This window comes from Pezoporus occidentalis, unplaced genomic scaffold (genome assembly GCF_034315485.1).
Source record: "Pezoporus occidentalis ecotype Australia unplaced genomic scaffold, CSIRO_AGI_Poc_V1 ctg158, whole genome shotgun sequence".
NCBI lineage: Eukaryota > Metazoa > Chordata > Aves > Psittaciformes > Psittacidae > Pezoporus > Pezoporus occidentalis.
This window is the reverse complement of record NW_026913404.1, coordinates 2,889,152-2,909,804: the sequence shown is the minus strand read 5'-3', so window position 1 is coordinate 2,909,804 and position 20,653 is coordinate 2,889,152. Positions and strand designations below refer to the sequence as shown.

Here is a 20,653-nt window from a genome sequence, read left to right as displayed (position 1 = left end):
ACGGGTCCCCACATTTAAAAGGGGACATGGAAAAAGCAGGCTGAAGGGATGAGTCACAAAATTGATCCATGGGCTGAAGAAATTATCCTGCTGCAAAAGATTTGAGCTATATTGAGTTTATTGTCAAAAACTCTGCCACCCCTCCACAAACCAGAGCAGAACCAACTTCTTTTATCCAGTGAGACACACAGGGAGCCAGGGCCTGGGAGCTGAAGCCCAACAAGCTCAAACAAGTTTCGGGTCAGGATTAGGTACCTCTCAGAGATGCTCAAAGGATTAGGTCCCTCTCAGAGTTCAATCACAAGCTCTTCAGCTTGCTGAGAAGCATGTGAGCAGCATTTACATCTCTACAGCACACAGGAAGCCAAGAGGCGTGATCCCAGACCCTTTCACACCTAAATCCCATACAAATGAATCCCAGCGGATAACTGGAGCTCTGAGGATAACCCCTGGCATGCATTATGATGAAGAGGGGTGACTCACAGGATAGCACTGGCTTTGGAGCGCTGAGGAGCAGGGAGGCACCGAGCAGCAAAGACAGGTGCCGGCTCACGAAGGCGAGGTTCAGAGCTAGAATCATAGAATCACAGAATCATAGAATCAGTGAGGTTGGAAAAGACCTTTAAGATCATCAGGCCCAACCGTTCCCCAGCACTAAACCATGTCACTAAGGGCCTCATCTACACAGTTTGTGAACACTTCCAGGGACGGCGGCTCCACCACTGCTACCCTGGGCAGCCTGTTCCAATGCCTGAGCACCCTTCAGGGAAGGAATTGTTCCTAATATTCAGTCTAAACCTCCCCTGGCACAACTTGAGACCATTTCCTCTTGTCCTATCATTTCTTCTTTGGGAGAAGAGACCGATTGCCACCTCCTGGCTCCATCCTCCTTTCAGGTAGCTGTAGAGAGCGATAAGGTCCCCCCTGAGCCTTCTCTACTCTAGACTAAACCCCCCAGGTCCCTCAGCCATTCCTCATCACACTTGGGCTTCAGACCCTTCACCAGCTCCATTGCCCTTTTCTGGACCCACTCCAGCACCAAAATGCCTCTCTTGTAGTTAGGGGCCCAGAACTGAACACAGCTAGAAGTTCAACCACCTGTGAGGAGTCCCTGTCAAGCCTCATGCCAGGAACAAAGTGTGTGGGAAAGGATCTCTCACAGCTCTTGGAGAAAAAACAGAAAAAAAGTGCTGCCTGAGCACCTTGGGGAACACCTCAACTCACTTCTCCCTCTTGGCACCCAGCTGTGGAACCAATGGCTGCTGTGGGTGGAAGCATTACCTCCCATGTTAAAAGCATCTCCGTGTTGACTCACTGCAGCAAACACATTACTCTCTCGCTCAAGGGAGAATGCAGCCTTGGTTATTGTGTTAAAAAATGCCCATCTTCCCACGCTCGATTCCCTTTTCATTATTAATGCGGAGCAGAGTGAATGTGAAAGGGCTGCAGCTGGTGCATAGGCTTCTGTGCCGGGCTCAGGTCTGAGCTGGCAGTGTTGTTCTCCCATCCTACAAGAAGGGAAGGCAGCCCTGGGCTCAGGCCACTGGAGCAGGCAGATCCCATTTCAGTGTCTTCACCAAAGGACCAGCAACTGTCACCAAGTGGCCATGCACAGTTCCATTGGTTCAGAAGAAGCAGCAAGGAGAGGAACCTCATGGTGAGCGAGGAGATCTTCTCCTACCATGAGGCACCATAGGAGATGGGCTGAGGATCAGCCCCAATCTCAGTGGGATGTTCTTCATGGGAACAGAAGCACACCCAACTGAAAACCTGCCTGGTTTGCAGGAACATGCACCTTTCAGTTGGGACAGAAGGAAGAATGACATAAAGACACCAAGTCCTTATGTGGCAGTGCCAGGGACAGGGAATCAGGGCCAGGCAGGTTTTCAATTGTACTGGAACTGAAATTACAGGGGATGGGGGGGAACCCAACTCTGCTTTGGTTGTAAGAAAAGGGCAGGGGGGGGATAGGAGAAAAAAGCCCTTCAAGTTTCTATGACAACCTGCACAGTGAGAGCCTACATGCAACCTCACTTAACACATTAAAAGCTGCACAGAAACAATGAAAACTAAAACTTTGTTTTACCTCCAGGTCTGGGAGGGCTGTTCCCAGCTGGAGAGCAAGAGTGGGCACCCAGAGCAGGGCAGCATGGGTTCCACCAGCACCAGCAACTCCTTCTCCTGTCCCCTGGACTCAAGGGACTGCTGAAACCAAGTGGTTCCTTATGACCTCCCTCAGGCCAAGATATTTAACTTGTCTTATAGAGGGTCCTGGTGCCATCTCCATCCCCATAAATCTGGGTGTGGAGCACCACCAGCCCCAGGACATGTAGGGGTCCAGGGTGAGCACTCTGACACAACCAGCAGTAAAAAAGGAAACAAGTAAGATTTGGATTCATCCATACTCCACAAAACCCAGTGGTCTTCAGCAGGACCCCTGCCCAGATCAGCCAGGTCTCCAGAAGCCCTTTTGGGCTGAAGGCTACTGGGAGAGACTGGACCACCTCTAGCTTAAAAGATTAGCACACCACAGAGCAGGGGACACCTCCTAAAGGCCAGAAGGAAAGCTGCACAACTGTTCAGAGGCTGGATCACCAGCCAGTCTCTTGCACCCACTGCAAATGTCCAATACAACTCCCTGCCACAGCATGACCCATTTCTGCTAGAACCAGCTCTGCTCTCCACCTGTGGACTGGCATTTGATGAACCAGGACATTTCACCAAAGTACCTTTCCAGGATTCCCTTCCTTTGCCAGCACTCGGACAGGCTTAAAGCCCCTCCACCTGCCTGGACCTCAGGCTCTGAATCCATTTCCCCCAGAGGAAATATGTTCTAAGCTTGCAGTAAAGTTTCAGTGGCCCAGTCCCAGCTGCTAGCCCCAGCCAGCATCATAATCTTCTTTACTTAGCTCCATCGCATGTTGAGTTAACACCCCGACTCCCCAGAAAACTTCCTCAGCCAGGGTTCGGGGTTGGAAGCTTGGAGCCTATGCTCATGGTCCCTTCTAGAGGGTTCCACTCCCCTTCAGTTGCCAACCTGCACCTTTCTGAGGGGCACCTACCCCACAGAGCCGAACACCTCTTCCACCCCACTGCTCTGCCCTCCCACTGCCACCAGAGATGCTGGGGATAGCACTTCATCCTCTCCTACAACTGAAGCTGGGAGAAGCATCATCCAACCCTGCGAAGGCATTTTTGGGGCAGTTTCTTTCAGTGTTGAGTACCCCATGGCTTCACTACAGAAGGGCAGCCTCGGCATTGCTTCTCCTTTGCCACCGTTCCCCTTGTCTCATCTGCACCATCTCTTACTCCCTGCTTTCTCTGTGTGTCCTCCTCCCACTGCTTGGCACTTTGCAAGGGAACCTGAGCTACGTGAAGAACACCCCAGCTGAATGACTCTCAGCCATTACCAAAGGAGTCATATCATGTAGCATAAATGTGTTATTATCATCATTACTATAACAATTAAGTCTGAGTTAAGGAGGCAATGAAATGAACACCCGGCTTAGGAACACATCTAGCTTATTATGATGGCCTTTAATACTTCCAAGACGTAAATACCGATTTCTAGATCCTTTAAAACACTGTGGTTTTACAAGATAATGATCCAGCAGCAAAACGCTCACTTTCATCTAAATGCTGACATGGAAAGGTTTTAGTCTGAGAGATGAAATGTTCTGCTTTAAAAGCATGTTGACAATGAATTAACTGCAGAGACATCTTGACGTAACAAAGACTACAAGGCAAAACAAACACGAGCTGCTGCTTTGTGTAAGGTGGTTTCAAAGGCTCCTTGTGTGTTTATACATCTGAGGCTTAAGAACAGAAGGTGAGCAGCAGTCTTTAATCTGGAATGGAGACAAAGCCACAGAGGTGCCTGTATGGAAGGGCTGTGGGAATCTGCTGGAGCAGGAATGGGCTTGGAGACATCAGGTCTCTTCAGTATAGCCACATATCCCAAGGGACTGAAGAAGCAGATCAGTGGAGAGCATTTTGTGTCACTACAGAAGTGTCTCTCTTGACACCTCTAGTGCCTAGCAAATATTAACTGCTCCTCAGTGACAACTCTCTTGACTGATGAGCACTGCTCTCAGCAGAGGAGACAGCATGAGGAGGGAGCACCAGCAGCGTCTGCAGCAAATCAGTGACACTTTAATTAAACCCAGATATTCCAGTCTACATTTGCTAAGGGTTTGATGGTTGGTATTATCACCAACATTTCTTTCTGGGTTTTTTAGAAACTGAGTCCCAGTTAGTGTCTGACACTAAAGAGCAAATATATGCCAGGGGAAATCAGCAAACACACCAGACTTCAGCTCCTGAAGTCTTCCAACCAGCCATGGCAGGAGAGTTATTAAGCAAAAGCATCTGCCCCAGGAGGGCCTATTCTTGTCTCTGAGCCTGGAGTCCCTGGGTCTCCAGCCAGCAGGTCCTTGCTCAGGAGACTGTCTTGACAAAGCACTCAAGGACCTCCGTGAGAAACAGGGAAGGACCTCTACAAGCCTGGATATTCTAACATTACAGCTGCATTCCAAACTTGGCATGACAAAGGAGTAAGCAGCTCAGGGCTGATCTCAGCCCAAGAGGTGTTTCTTCCCTGGTCCCTATAAATATGGGCCAGATCCCAGACGCAGTGGGCCTGTTGTTCTATTCTGACATCTGAACAACCTGCTTTGGAAACACAGAAAGGCATCTGTACTTGTCCACATGAGACAGCTGAAGGAGCTAATGCAGGTGGGAAAGCCTGTGCCGGTGTTGGCTTGCTGATGGACTCATGGCCATTCTCAGGCTCCTCTCTCAGGTGTTTCAGCTACAGGAGCTATTTGGGGGCCTGTTCTTTCCAAGACGATCTCTAGTCCATTCAGTTCTCCAGTGATGTAATGTGCATCTGTACCTTAAAACCTCTTGGATGTTCTGGGCAGAAGGGAAGAGCCTCGGTAAAGGCCATGAAAGGCTGGTGCATGACAGTAGACACCTCTCCATATCCTTGATGAGTACTAGACTTTTCCAGGCACTTAGGAAACACCCTGCTGCTGGCTGAGATAGACCAATGGCAACTCTAGGGCAAGGGAACATAATGACAGCCTTTCCATTTCTGAAGGGAAGAGGCAACAAAGGAAGGAAAGTAGTCACTCAAGGTGACACAAAGAAACTCAGATAATGGAGTACCTGATGTCCAGTGAGGAGGAGGAAAGCTTCTGAACATGGCAAGAACAGAGCAAGATTCATTCCTAGGTTAAGTGATGATAAACCCCACAGCGCAGATTTCTGGCATGTGTGTATTTCCTTTTCCTTCTTCTACAAACTGTGTTTGCTGTGAGAGCCCAAACACACCAGCCTGAGAGCAGGGATGTTCCAACCCCACTCCTGCAGTGCAGGGGTTTGATGGGCAGGGCGAACTCCTGCCTCTGAAGCACAGAAGAGGAAAAGCAGAGGTACAGCCAATGTGGTCTGGCACACAGGGTCTACAGGACCAGCCATTCACTACTAGACTTGTCCCAAGCTCTCTGAAGTCCACCAGGCCTCTGGCAGCTGCCAGGGATCTTTCTCTGCTGAGGAAGACCAAGCTCCAGTCCTGACAGAGGCTGAGGGACTCCCTAAGGTGCTTGGCCCAGCCGTAAAGAGGGGCTGCAGCAGTGGAAGCAGGTGTGCCTGCAGCAGCAATGGTGCCAGCCTCCGCTGGTGGATCGGAAAGCTGGGCTGGATAGGGTAGTGGTACCAGGCAGCATCACAGCCACAAACTCTGCCAGTCACAACCCCAAAAGAGCCACTGAGGAACACTGTAATATATGATTAGTCAAGTCACAGCTGGTATCACAAACTGCTTGGACAAATCATAGGGGTCCTGTAGTGTCATGGCACAGACAAACAGGTCAACACTAATAAGGCAACCTGTATCTACAAGACCTTCTACCCTCAACAGCTCCACAATGGAAGCCCATATTCTCCCACTGAAGGTAGAGAAACACCCTTCATTTCTCTGGTAAGATGAGCTATAGAAGTAGCACTATAATTGATGCTACGAGCACCAAAACCACCCCAGAAAAACAAAAGAGTAGGAGCTACTTACATATTTCCTTCAAAGCTCTTACTTAAAGCCTCAAAAAGCTTCATCTGGAATAGGGACACGAGAGATGCTTTGATCCCTTGAGCCTCCTTGTCAGAACACACACTCTAGCATCACAGCAAGAAGCACCAAGATCTTGGAAGACTATTGTCAAAGGTCACAAAAACATGGTTATAAGTCCTTTAACAAATGTTTGTTCATTTTGTTGTTGCATCCACGATTACTTCATAGCCTCCTGGAATATGCCTCTGATCTCCCAGAAAGCCAGGTGAGATTAAACAGGTGGGAAATGGCTCTGGCTGTACTTCCAGTAGTCTTTAGCTGCCAACAGCTTTGGGAAGCCAGCGATCAGCACAGCCTTCGGATGAGCCACAGAGGAGCTCCCCAAAGTCAGACTTTTTAGTACACACCTAGGAAACTTCTGGTGGAATAAAGGAAAAGGAACCAGCAGGTAACTGAAGAACCTGAATGCACCAAGCACTTGCACACCAAGACAGCGAGCAGGCGGCTCCATAACATGCTTCATGACATTTCCAGCCTTTGACATGACTCCAAATGTATCAGAGACACGAAGAGTGACTCGAACTACAGTGATTCGCTGTGTGCTCAGGCACCACTGGGCAGCAGCTCTGCAGGAGTGTTTGGGAGAGAAGCAAAGGAAGACCAAGTGCAGAAGGACAGTGAGTTCTGGAGGAGATATCTCCTCAGCCCAATTCCTTCTGAATCTTCCAGAAACACACTCCTTTGACAAGGGTGCACATCAAAGCACTGTCTGCAAATTCAAAACAATCTATGATGTTTTTTTTTCAGAAGAAAAAAAGTGATAACATGAAGATGTTCACTTCCCTAACAGAGCAGGATCGACACAAAGTCTCACATGCAACTCACACACACACAGCCGCCAGAGCCAAACCTCAGCATGGCTTTTCATAGTTTGCCACTATCCAAATAACGGCGGTATGGGACATATACTTCCTGCAAAGAGACACACTGGTTGTTCCACACTGGGTGGAACAACACAACTGGCCTGCTACTGCAATGCTCTGCTTGCATCTTAATACAGGTCCCAGAGGTTGACAGCTGTAAGTGCCCCATACTCATGCTCTCGCTTATGGACTGTTGCAGCTCAGAGCCATGGACAAGGGACGCACTAAGTAACCAACTGCTTATGTTAGTGGGGTGATTTGCAGGTCCTTTGTTCATGTTCATGAATATGGTGGCTCCAGAAAACCACTTCCTGTCCTCTCACCCCTGCTGCTCACTGTGCTTTACAAAACACAACAGATGGAAGACGGCAGGCATCAATGCCAAAGTATGGGCTGCAGGACACATGCTTCAAGATCAGCCCATTGTGACAGAGAACGAAACCCTTCAGTTCTCCAAAGCAGCTCAGCTGTGCAAACCTGAAGCAGAGGGAGCCAGAGGTGGGAAAGGTTACCCCTCCATTTCCCCTGCTCTCAGCCACCAGCTCTGTCCCTCAGACTCAGTCAAGTTGTCGTGATTCCTTCTGACCTGACCAAATGACTTGCATGTGCCCGAAACCCAAAATGATTGACAGCCTTTCCACTGTTATCCTCACTTGTGTAATTGCAGCAGCTGTTCTTGTACATTGAAATGTCTAATCTTAGCAAGCCACAGAACTGCTCGGGAATATAGACCAACCGGGAATTTCAATGCAATTACTCACCACAGCTACTGGCACTTACTTTGGCTGGTAAAAGTCTTTCTTGTCTGCTGACCCCAGGCTCTGCAAGACACAAAAGACAGATGTATTGTTTTAACTCTTGCCAAGCAAGTATCATTGATGAAGATGTGGTGAACAGGAGAAGGCATGTGCTTTTGGTTGCCCAGTGGTGTGGGCTGGCTGGACAGGCAGTTAGGACCCCAGCCAGTGAACATGCTGTGGGCAGAGGCCAGGCAGCCAAGAATGTAAAAATGAAGAGTCAAAGCAGAGGTGTAGAGATGCATTAGGTCTGAACCCAATGTATGCATCATGTCTGCATCTCCCATTGCTTGCAGAAGTACGGCCCCTTATGTTAGGAGGGGACTCCCCTGGGGAACCCAGGGGTGACAGGCCTGCTTTGGGCACATACCCAGGTACGTGTATGCCACAGACCCTTCTCTGGATGCACACGAGGGTATGTGAATGCCACGCACAGAGAGCACGGACCCATCGCTGTGCCTTGTCCTACTGCCTGACAGGGCTACAGGCACCCACATGCACCCAAGTCTGTACCCCAACATGCCGTGTCCCAGAGGCACCCATGGCTGAGGCTGCCCTGAGACCTCAGTTCTGCTTGCCAAGCACAGACGGGCCCCCGCTACCAAGGAAGGTAGAGATAGACCAACCGACACCACAGATCTGAGTGTCAGCAAGCCATTGCACCGTCAGAGCCCTCTCTTCCTCCTCCTCTTGGGGATGGTCCTTACCCTCGTGCTGTGCTGTGCTGTGCTGGGGGACCATGGGCAGCATCACGGGCTGGCCCCAGCACTTGTCAAGGTTCCGCTCCCGGTCCCTGCACGGGCACCAGGCGGGTGCCGGTGTGAGTGCACGCTCGCAGGAAGCACGATGGGACTCTGGGGCTGCTGTTGTAGTTTTGCTCCGTGGTTGCCAGGCAATGGCGAGCCTGAACGCCAAAGCAGCGGGGCCGAATGCTAATGAGGGGAGCGGAATTCTCCCGGCGCTCTCCAAAGCAGCCCAGCGCTCCCACCCTGGCACTGAAAAGCGAGGAGGGAGAGGAGGGCCCCGGCTTTTAAGCTGGTGGTGATCCACAGTCGCCACAACATCCCCTCGTCTCTGGCCAAGCCAGTGAGATGGGACCGTGGTTTGGTGGTGGCTGACCCTTCCCACAGCATGGAGGTGTTTGTTGACACCAGCATGGGGAAGCTGCAGCCAAACCCGCAGTGCAGGGTATCTTCGTCTGGGTATGTACTGTCCTCTTACACATCTCATGGGCACACACCAGAGCTCCATCCTGGGATAGAGCTGGGAGCGTACAAGGAGCAGTCCTTGGGGTGGGCAGATCTCATCTGCCCACTTGCCAATTGCCATGTGAGTCGCAAAATCTCTGCGCAATCCCCACCACTAGCAGGATGCGCTACACAAGCACCCTTTGGCTCTCCCCACTGCTTCCCGGCCTCTGACATGACAGCAGCAAGAAGCCACCACAAAGCCCTATGGGATCAGTGGCCAAACACTGGTATGGGGTGGTCCAACACTAGCACAGGCTGTCCAGAGAGGTGCTGGAAACATTCAAAACCCAGCTGGGCATGGTCATGTCCACATGGTCACGGGCATCAAGGAGAACCCAGTGCAGTGATGCTGCCTTGAGCAGGAGGTTGGACTGGGCGATCTCCAGGAAATCCCAGATCTCCTCAACCACTCCATGCATTCCTGAAGCAACAGAGAAACAAGCACAGCAGTAACTGCACATGCCTTGAGCAATAGCACCTGTCCTCCAAGCCCACAGCATGTGCAGAACACCTCCACTTCCTCAGACACAGCATTCCCATGAGATATTTCCTTACTTATTTAAACCTGACACCTAAAAACAAAGATGCTGGTTCCCAAACTATGGATAAGCTGCAACAAGGTTCACAAGCCATGACAAATCCAGCTCCTTCTGCTATCTCTGTTAGCAGGGATCACAGAGAACTGATGATACTTGAGGAGAAACCACTTGCAAACAGCTTCCTCAGTGCTATTGAAACAAGAAGTGGGAAACCAGCATGCCCCAAGTCAGACCCTCCACCCACCCGCAGCTGAGGCCCATGGTCCCATCAACCCCATAGCAAGGTCCAGACAGCACCTGACCTTTCTGGTAACTAGTAACAGCAGAAAACAACATTGAGACTCTTCTACCTTTCTAAAGCACTGGGGTAACTATCACTATCACCAGCATTCCCAGCCCAGGAGACAACAGAATCTGCAGCAGTGATGGGTGCCACAAGTGTTAACCTCCTGAAGGTGCAGGTATTTGAAGCCAAACCATAATGATGGGAAACCACCTGGAAACTTGGGAGAAAAAGAAAGTCCTGCAGGAAAAAGAAGGTCCTGCAGGAAGCACCGTGGCTATGAGCCATGAGTAGGATGAGCTGTACAAGTATGCTGAGAGAAGGGGCTGTCTCAAGTTTATCAAGCAATTATTTTTCAACAGTCAAAGAAAACTGAGAAGGTTTTATATATCTGGAATAAAAGAGAGAGGCATTAATTTTGCGGAGAGGGGAAAACACCCCAGTGAAACAGGGACTCAATGCAGCAATGAATAGCCAAAATAGCTGACTAAAGCTTTCTGAGAAAATAGCACATGAGGAGGAAAAGCAGATGTGTGACACAGCAATGTGTCCAAGGAATTGGGCCTGCAGCAAGGCCAGGAGCTGTGGATCAGCTCCTGGCTCTACCACCACCCCAAGGTCTGGTCTTCAGCCATTTCTTCCCTCTTCATGCCTCAGTTTCCCCATATTGCCCCTGCACAGCCCTTTGCCTCCTTACTCTTCCCAGAAGAGAAAGGGACTATGCCCAGCAGTCAGATGAAGTTACACAGGTCCATCCTACCATGTTGCATTTCTTGCACCAAGCTGGTCTAGTGGAAGGTGTCCCTGCCCATGGCAGGGGGTTGGGACTGGATGAGCTTTAAGGTCCCTTCCCATGCAAACTGCTCTGGGATTCTATGAAAACCAAGTTGGCTGTGGATCCAGAGAGCTCCAGGAGAGTGGCAGGAAAGCACTTGGCCACAAGAATCACCAACAAATGGAGCAGAGCTTTCTGGAAGCTGTTAGCGGTGATACCTGGGCAGGAGAAGGTGGTCAGGGCAAGCAGGAAGACCAAGGCAAGAACACGTTTTTGAATGCCTCTAAATGAGATCCTCATGAAGAAGAAGTGAGCATACGTGGTGTCACAACAGCAGCCACAGACAGGGACCTTCCACCGAGCTTAACAGACCACATAGAGGATAAACCAAATACTTTGATAAATGCAAGTAAAGCAGTGCAGAGCCATTGGCAGGAGGAAGAAGGTGAGAAGAGGGAGACCGTGGGACACCTTGGGCTGGCCTGACTTTGTGCAGCAGTTCACTACAGGATATAGTTGTAGTAAAAACATGCCCAAGGCATTTTGCCCAGGGCAGGAACATCACAACAGCCATAACTATTCTATGATTCTATATTCTATGACTGTCCAGGAGCACTGCAAGAGCTCAGAGCAGCACCTGGAAAGATCCTCCCAAGCAGGGGAGCTGGTCTCCACTGATGGATTGAGGGTATTCACCTGAAAGCACCCAGGGTGATGGGTAGCTCTGGGCAGGAGCTGCCTGCACAAAGGGGCAGCAGCTGAAGCATCTCCCCAGGGGCAGCAGCATGGGCTGTGACAGTGCCACCAGCCACCACTCCTGTCTCACCACACTGGGTATCACAGAATCAGGTAGCATCCTCAGGAGAGCAGGATTATGGAGAAGTCAAGGGAAGGACAGGACATAAAGGAGCCGGGTAAAGGGAACATACAGCCTGGATCACAGGGAAAATGTCTTGGCACTGAACTTAAACTGAGTTGGAACCAACTCCAGCAGGAGAGATAGAGCAGGGCTTCAAAAGGCCTGCACAAAGCCAGCTAGATAAACCAGCACAGAGGGGACAGTCACTGGCTTTCAGGGAGCTGGGCCTGGTTTTCCTTTTTCTGCCTGTGCCTGAGGACTAAAAGAGGCAGAAAGCTTCCCAGAATGAGCAAAAGGCAACCTGGCATTTTCCTCTGATTTCTGGGAGGAAAGACCAGTTCCTCCGGAACTGATATGGGATCTGGAGGCTTTAATCTACACAAGTATATGATAAAACAGATGCCTGCACTGTTGGCTGATCCACAGGCTTCTACAGGAGCATTGTCTGCTGGTGGCTCCTGTGTATCAGGGCATGGGAGGGGACTCCAGAGAGGCACGGCTGAGTGTGTGTTCAGCTCCCAGAATAGATCTGGGCTCCCAGAGAGCTCCTGCTGCTGCTCTGGATGCTAGGGAGACTCTTGGCATTGCTGAGAGGGAAGGAGGGAGGATGGGAGAGAGCATCCCCTGGTTCATGAGTCCCCTGCAAGCCCCAAGCCCCAGTGCAGTGTGAGTCACACTCCGGCGGGACCTACTGTGCTGCTCCTCACTTGCTCATTTCATTGATGACTCAGGATTTAGGAAGCACATTTTAAATCCCTTAATGAAATAATGGAGAGAGTAATTTTGATCCACGTGTCTTTCTTTTTAAAACAAACACTTCAAGCGAGGGTTGCGCCCATCTCCACTCTTTCCTGCCCAGACATGGAGGCAAGTGGCGGTGGGGACTGGGCACCTCAGAGACATTTGGAAGGGCAGGAGCATACTCACTACCCTGCACATGGAACTGGGCATGGCAGCAACTGAAACCCTGCCAGGCAACAACCTCTATTCCTCTGGCATTCAGGGGCAAGGAGAGGGAGATGGGACACCAGGACACTGTCCAAGATGATGTCCTCAGAACCTGGCGGTGTTCCCAAGCACCTTGCTCACCCCTAGTGTGTGCCTTCCAAGTGCCATCTCTTTCGGATTCAGCCAGGCACCATCTTTAATCTCCTTCCTCCCAGGCAGAGGCAGTGGCAGAAGGAAATGTGGGTGCCAAGCCCACAGCTCCTCCGTGCAGCCTGCCAAGAAGCAGGATTACCTGCCAGTATGGTTAAGTGTTGTCTCAAGGTCATTCCACAGCTACCCTCTGCCCCTCCCCACACAAGAATCATAGAATCACAGACTGGTCTGGGTTGGAAGGAACCTTAAAAGCTTTATCTAGTCCAACCCCCCCCTGCAGTGAGCAGAGACATCTTCATCTAGATCAGGTTGCTCAGAACCACTTCCAGCCTGGCCTTGAACGTCTCCAGGGATGGTGCATTCACCACCTCTCTGGGCAACCTGTGCCAGTGCCTTACCACCCTCCTTGTAAAACATTTCTTCCTGAGCCAGGCTTGCGCTGCCCTTGCTGTGGTGGAAAATGCTCTCCTCTCCCTGACATGCTCAGAGCCCGTGGAGCTTGCAGAGAAGAGCAGCATCCCAGGAACGCCTCAGAAATGCCCTGGAGGAAAGGGAGGGCAACAGGACACCAGCTTCCCCAGTACTTTTATCTGGTGCAAGATGGACTGAGAGGCTTTATTAGCCAGAGGCACCCATGTCCCAGTTCTCAAAAAGCACCTTTCCAGGAGGTGTAAAAATGCAGCCTCCAAAACTAGTAGAGCAACACCCAGCTGCATCTGGGCTAAGGCTTGTCCAGTGCATCAAAACCAGTGGAGGGAGCAGCAGGAAGACTTCTCATTTTCCCAGTGGCATTCCCAGTGCTGCCCTTCCCAACCCTCCTCACCAGGCCATGGTGACCACAGGAACACACATGCAGCCCCGGCTCCCTTTGGCCCTGCAAAGCACCTTTGTTAACACACTACGTGTTGTACTGAATGTCAAAGACATTTTTGGCCTTCGCAAACCTGTGAGAGGCTGGGCCAACATGAGTGCCTGAAGTTACTCTGTTAATTTCACATTTCAGGCACTATGTCAGCTATTTTGTAAGTTGTTAAATTCATCTATTTAACTAGCCCAAGTTATACAACGTACATAAGCCACAGGCAGGCTTCTCTAGGACATCTCATCTCCACAGCTGGACTTGCTGGTCCGTGATAAGAATTACCACAACATGCTGCAGACAGAAAAGATGAAGCTGATGGAAAGGACTGCTCTGAATTCCATACTTCAGCCAAGCTAGGTTGATAACAGACATGGGGTTGGAAACACGGATGCTCACGGAGGGGCTAAGGCAGAGGTATTGATGATTTATTTATTCCCACCAGCAGACATCAATCCTGTTGTACTTTTTCCTCTCCTAAATGTTGCCAAGCATAATCTCAGTTTATCCTTTTCTGGGCAGGGTCCCTGGGAGAGCGAAGTTATTAGTAAGGCTGAAGGATCCTCATGCAATTATTTAGAACTACACCAAAATAATCCCCAAGGACAAGCAGCCGCTTGCAGGTGGCAGCTTTTTAAGTCATTCCAATAAAATCTGGCTCAGTAACTCCCAGAGTAATCAATGCCCACACAAACACAAGACATAAGAACTGAGGATGAGCTATTTTCCATGCTAGAACAGGATCCTGCAAAACAAACTAATGGGCCACTGCCGACAGTGGCCTGTGCTGCTAACTTCCCATCCATGCATGGTCACTGTCTAGGACCTCAGCACCCACCCCAGCATCCCTGAGCTGAGTTCCCAAGACAAGCCAGGGGGATTCCAGGGGGATTTGGGCATGGGCAGCAGGCGCTTGGGCCCCAGGGTGGGACATGGTGGGGGGACCAAGGCTGCAGAGCCCATCCCACCCATCCTACCTCCTCACCGCTGGATCCTGCCGGTTGGTGCTTTCAGGCACAGCTGTTCGTCAAGCTCCATGTCTCTACAACATGTTGCAGTTATGAGTAATCGGGACTTGATGCCTGATTGTTGGAAGGGGAATGAAATTCAGAGCCTGAGATGTGAGAAGGTTGTTTGGAAGGAGGAGGAAGGAGATGCCATTCCCCTGACCCAGCTAGCAGCATCCCTCTGCGCAAGGGCCAACCCACCCAGAGCACCCCAGGTCTCGGTGCACCATGTACCCTTCGAGCTCCCTGCCTCTGGCACGGGTTTGGCCAAGAGACCAAAGGGCTGTGGGGTGCTGCCTCCTCCCTTGCACCAGTCCACCCACCACCACAGCCTGTGCCCAGCACCAAACCCCCAAAACAGCCCTGCCCAGGCTCCAGGCTAGTACAGCCCCAGGTGACCCTGAAACATGAACTGGAGGCAGAATGAACCCTCAAATCCCAAAACCTGAATTTCCAGCTGGATAAACAAGATTGCTCAGCTGAAAATCATGGTGGTAACTCCTACCTTCTATGTGGCCGCGCTGCAAAGCAGCTCCCACCTGGGAGGGAGCTCTGGGCACCTCGGAAGGCCGCCCTTGCTGAAAAGCAGGTCCCTCCTGCCTGCATGCCAAAGGATGGGGGGGATTAAGGAACAGAGAACAGGGGTGATTAAGAAAGGGTAGGTCACACCAGAACAAAATTGGGTGGCAGGGGAACAACCAGGCTGTGGATGCAGCACTGCTTGCCCTGATGGTGAGAACGAAAGGGCTGGTTCAAGGGCAGGAGGAAGGATGTGTGCCACTGGGAATAAGAAATGGGCCTTGGTCTGTTGGAGGATGGCATTTGGCAAAGCTGAACACCATGGCAGACCATGGGGAGATGTGTTAAGCCACCAGCATTTCTGCACTGCCAGCCCCAGCCCCTCGTTGTGGTGATCCTGCCTCCTCTTGCCTTAACTCCAAAGGCTCCAAGGAGGGAAAGTGAGTCCCTGCAGACTTGACCCAGCCAGGGGAGGATGCCAATGGATCCAACACATTCATTCTTCAGCAGCCAGCTCATCCCACCAGCCCTGGAGCCTGAACCTGCTATCACACTTGCCTATGAACAGCACCAACCCTGTGCATGCACAGGGGCATTGACGCTCATCGAGGTTGGGTTTGAGTTCAGTGGAAGGTGAAAAACATGCTAAGAACTATAGCGACATGCTATTGGACCATTCAGCAGGGAAGGAGAAGGAGAACATGGCTCTACATGAGAAGTAAATTGAGGTAATCCAGGGAACAGAAATGAACCCCTGCAGCCATCCCCCCTGCAGAGCAGCTCAACCCACACTTGAGAGCTGTAGGAGCTCATTGTGTCCTCCCAGTAGCAATTCCCACTGGAGACACCACAGACCCAAACAGGAAGAGGCCCCATGTTTCACTGCCTCCCACAGCCTTGCTCAGACTCCAGCCTGAACCCACCACCTCACCATGCCAGGACATCATCCTGCGAGCAGGTGGGCACCACCCTCCAGCTCATCTCACCAGAAGCTGAATGCTCTCTTCTGGTTGCTCATCAACCCTCACATCTTGGACCCAAGAGGGGAGATCTTGGTGTTCTCCTAGGGGCTGAAATGCAAATGTAAACCTGGTTCTTTGAATAATTGGGCTTCATCTTAACCCAACCTGTATCTGACCCCAAGAAAGCGATGGGATGGATTCTCCTAGACAAGCAAACCCCATTACCAGGTTCACTCCAGAACATATCTCAGCAGCAAGCCCTGGCCCTGTTGACAGGCTGTACTCATGTGGGCCAGGCCAAGACAGAGCATCATTAAATTTTGCTTCCTCTTCCTCAGAGCGCATCCTTTGCAGAGGAGCAGAGATCTGCCACACGTGTGCATTGGACCAAGGAGGAACAACAGAGCCACACCCCAGTGCCACAAGTTACACTGGCACAGCCCTGGCACCCACCAGTCCCACAGCACCCAGCGATCCCCCTCCTCCCTCGATATCCTTCCATTTGGCACATAAATCATAGAATCTCAGACTGGTTTGGTTTGGAAGAAACCCTAAAGCTCATCCAGTCCCAACCCCCTGCCACAGGCAGGGACACCTTCCACTAGACCAGGTTGCTCCAAGCCCCGTCCAACCTGGCCTTGAACACTGCCAGGGATGGGGCAGCCACAGCTTCTCTGGGCACCCTGTGCCAGCGCCTCAGCACCCTCACAGGGAAGAGCTTCTGCCTAAGAGCTCATCTCAGTCTCCCCTCTGTCAGGTTAAAGCCATTCCCCCTTGTCCTGTCCCCACAGGCCCCTGCCCAAAACCCCTCTCCAGGTTTCTTGTACGCCCATTTAGGAACTGGAAGCTGCTCCAAGGTCCATCTTTGGGTTCCTCATCAGTCAAGGTAATGAGGAGCGGCTCCATCCCCAAGCTTGCCTTCCTACCAGGAGAAAAAGCAACTCTGCTAATGAGCACACACCAACACCCGCAAATACACAAGTCAATTTGCATTCAGACTTTCCTTCCCCTGCCACGACCCCTTCCCTTGCCTTCCCACCTCCCAGCATCTCCCCGGCCTCTTCCTACCCTGCTCCCTCCAGCCAAGCTGCTCACCCTCAAATCCCTTGCAGCTCACACCACGCTGTGGCAGACCCACACTTCAAAGCATTTCTTTACCGAGAGCTCATCCAGGAAACTTTGTTTTCTTGACTCCCCTTGTACTGCTACATGCCTGTAAAAATTGTCATGCATATATTCAGATGCATGCACGTACAGACGATTTACTGCAGAGCTTCTCCTTGTGGAAGGATCTCCCCAAGACGTGCGCTTGCTGCTCATCAGAGCTCCTCTTGAATGAAAGATCCTGTCAAAGCACTGGCAAAACCACTGAAGCTTGTAAACTCTCTCAGCTCAACAACATCATCCAGGGCGACAGGCACGCACAGGCGTGGGCACCTCTCCATGTTTCCATTCATCAGATCCTGAATTAGGCAGGTAAAGGTGCAGGGAGGAGCAGCAGACCCCCAGGCTCTATGTTCACCCACAGCCTGGGATCAACAGCGTGCTGCACACCCCAGTTTCCACCTTATGTTCTCTTCTCTTTCTTGATTACAGCCTGAAAACTATCACTGAGACTTGAAGGAGCTGGGCTTAACTGTTTGCAGAATCAGGGCCATGATGTGGAGCTGACCATGCTGCTGTTTATAGCGTGGAGCCCTGAGCTCAGCATGTGCAGGGGGTGCAGCATGGCCGGGTTGCTCCTAGAGCCTGTTTTTTTAACTTTTTGACTCATTTTGGGAAGGTGCCAGTTGCCTGATCTCCACATGGCATTCATGCACTGCCGGATACCCTGAAATATGACTTATTTTGTTTTAATCCTCAGGCATACCAGCTTATACATGTATACACTGGTTTATAGGTGAAGTTGTGCGTTTTGTCATGGAAAAGAAAAAGGAAAGGCAAGGGAAAAGACTGGCAGCTGAGCAGTCAGCTCTCACCCCGAGGGCCTGCAGTGAATGACACTGTCCTCCAGCATGGAGTGTGTCAGCACCCCAACTGCAGCTCTGCCACCTCAAGCTGGGGACCACCATGCCCCTGAGGCATGCAGGGGGATGGCAGCACAAGGATGAGGGTCTCCAGAAAGGTACTTCAGGTGGTGTCCCAGGAACTTGATCCCCCAGGAGCACCTTGGCAGGGAGCAGACCCACCATGTCACCTCTGCACCCTTCACCCTGCGTTACAAGAGTGGGCTCAGCATGGCTGGTCCCTTGCAAACCCTGGAAAAGAGAAAGCTCTGGGGAGATCTTCTAACAGTCTTCCAACATGTAAAGGGGCTAACAAGAAAGCTGGAAAAGGGCTTTGGACAAAGGCCTGTAGGGACAGGACAAGGGGGAATGGCTTTAACCTGACAGAGGGGAGATTGAGATGAGCTCTTAGGCAGAAGTTCTTCCCTGTGAGGGTGCTGAGGCGCTGGCACAGGGTGCCCAGAGAAGCTGTGGCTGCTCCATCCCTGGCAGTGTTCAAGGCCAGGTTGGATGGGGCTTGGAGCAACCTGGTCTAGTGGAAGGTGTCCAGAGCAGGAGCAAGATCTGGCCAACTGGGCCAGTCACCCACCCATCAACGAGCTATTAACAACCACCCCAAACGCAGGACCTGCAGAAATATGAACAAGGCTGTCCACAGGGAACCGAGTAAAATGCAGCCGCTGCAGTGGCCATCATCCAACCAGAGCTCAAAGCACAATGAGAGAGCAGTTCTCTCAGTCTTCTGGCCCAGAAAGTGGTTCCCTAAGGTTATAGAATGTCTGAGTCAAACTATGTAGATACAAATCCTCATTCCTGGGATCCCAGCTGCTGGCTTTGTACCTGCCAGCAAAGGCATGTTGCAAACATGACTATGATATGCTTTGAACTGCTCTTAACCCTGGAGGAAGAGCAGAGGTGCTTGCAGAACATGTCCACCACAAAATAATTGTGCTCCTCACAGCTGACCTCTTCATCATCCTCCTTGGTGGCCAGCAGTGAACCCAACACACCGAGATGTTAAATCTGCTCATCCCCAGGGAGGTGATGGATCTAAGCAACCTATGGGTCACAGGAGGCTACAACACACTCCTCGGGTGCTGCCTTGGCTTTGTCCTGTGCCAACTAAAGGGAAGCGTGGTTTGGTCAGGAAGGAGAGCAGAGGGAGCACCTGAGTGAGGAGGTTGTATTTATAGACACTTTACAAATTAAAACTGCTGCATAAAGGGCACAGACATGACTTCAGCATCCAGGGTAACACTTCAGGGCTGTGCTAAGCACACCTTTCCCATCATTGCCCAGTTAAGATCGTAGAATCCCAGACTGATTTGGGTTGAAACGGAATTTAAAGCTCATCCAGTTCCAACTCTCTGCCATGGGCAGGGACACCTTCCACTAGACCAGGTTGCTCCAAGCCCCATCCAACCTGGCCTTGAACACTGCCAGGGACGGGGCAGCCACAGCCTCTCTGGGCACCCTGTGCCAGCGCCTCAGCATCTCCTCGCCACCCCAGTGCTGTAGGAAAGAGGAACCCGTTCACTCCAGACCACCTGTTTCTCATCCAGGCAGTCCAGGAGAAAGAAGGGGGATGAGAAAAGGATGGGGATGGCCAGGCCTGCGCTCGCCTCCCGGGCATGCAAGAGGCTGCAGCAGCATGAGAAGTATTTACAGGGGCTCCAGCCAGCCAACCACCACTAAATATTTAGGCAAACTCCATAAAGGAAGCACAAGACGCACTACAGAATAAGTTGAGTACACTAGAAAAAGCCTGGAGGGGAAAAAAACAGAATTTTTGGAACGTGTTCTCAATCTGATTAATTGGGAAGACAGCCTTGGAGGGGGGAAAAATAATGATTTTATTCCTCCCAAAACCATTATCTGCTCTTCAGAGTGTATCATATGAAAACAGTTATATAAAAGAATAAATTATATTTGGAATGGCAAGAACCCCAGAATAAAGCTAGAAACTCCGATGTTCCCATATAAAGATAGGAGACAGTTATCTGTTCCAAATTTTCAAGTTTTCTGTTGCACCACTTCGAATTCACGACATACCAGCATGGCCATATAAAGGGGACTCCACCCATGTAATCTTGGAGCAAGCAGTAATCCCCCAAACTATCAATTTAATGCATGGGGATACAAAATGAGACAAGAATGTACTCACAGAGAGAGCAATGCATTAACAACATGGCAAAAGGCACCAGAATGCACTCACAGGAGTATCTATTTAAAGCGACATTTGCATCCAAAGACTAGATCTGAAATTAAGATTTCTGCAAGCAGACACCATAGATTCTTCAAATTAAAAAGCCTGTTCTAGATCCAATGTGAATTTTCTTTTGTTGTTTCATTTTCTCCTATTTGTTCAGTCATGTTTCTTGGCCAGGATCAGGGAAGCAGCTCTCCGACAGGGATTGTTAAATGAAGGTTGCTTCTGAGCAGCTTTCCAGCCCTTCTTGCTCAGGACCTCCTGAGCAGCAAGGGAACAGAGAGGGTGCAGGGTCAGCTCTGCATGGGTGTAAGGCTGGAGCCACGCAGGGTCTCCTCCACCTGCAGCACACAGAGATGCCCCAGCCCCAACCAGGGGATGTGGGTGCTAGGTGCAGCATCCCCTGCACAGGAGGTCCCAAGCTCCCCCTTTCCCTGCATTATATCCGAGGTGGGTAAAATCCTCCCTTTTCACTCATTTTCAATCCCAGACTG

At 50.9% G+C, this 20,653-nt stretch overlaps 1 protein-coding gene across 5 annotated transcripts in view; it reads right to left on the bottom strand.

The window, feature by feature from the left end:
• The window catches only part of LOC134160218 (ankyrin repeat and fibronectin type-III domain-containing protein 1-like), a 182,054-nt gene that overhangs the window by 66,236 nt on the left and 95,165 nt on the right, over positions 1-20,653 (bottom strand). For all 5 annotated transcript variants that reach the window (XM_062612016.1, XM_062612013.1, XM_062612015.1 and 2 more), the window contains one exon: positions 7,774-7,814. In XM_062612016.1, the coding sequence (XP_062468000.1) occupies positions 7,774-7,814 (41 nt within the window). The remainder of the gene's footprint in view (positions 1-7,773; positions 7,815-20,653) is intronic.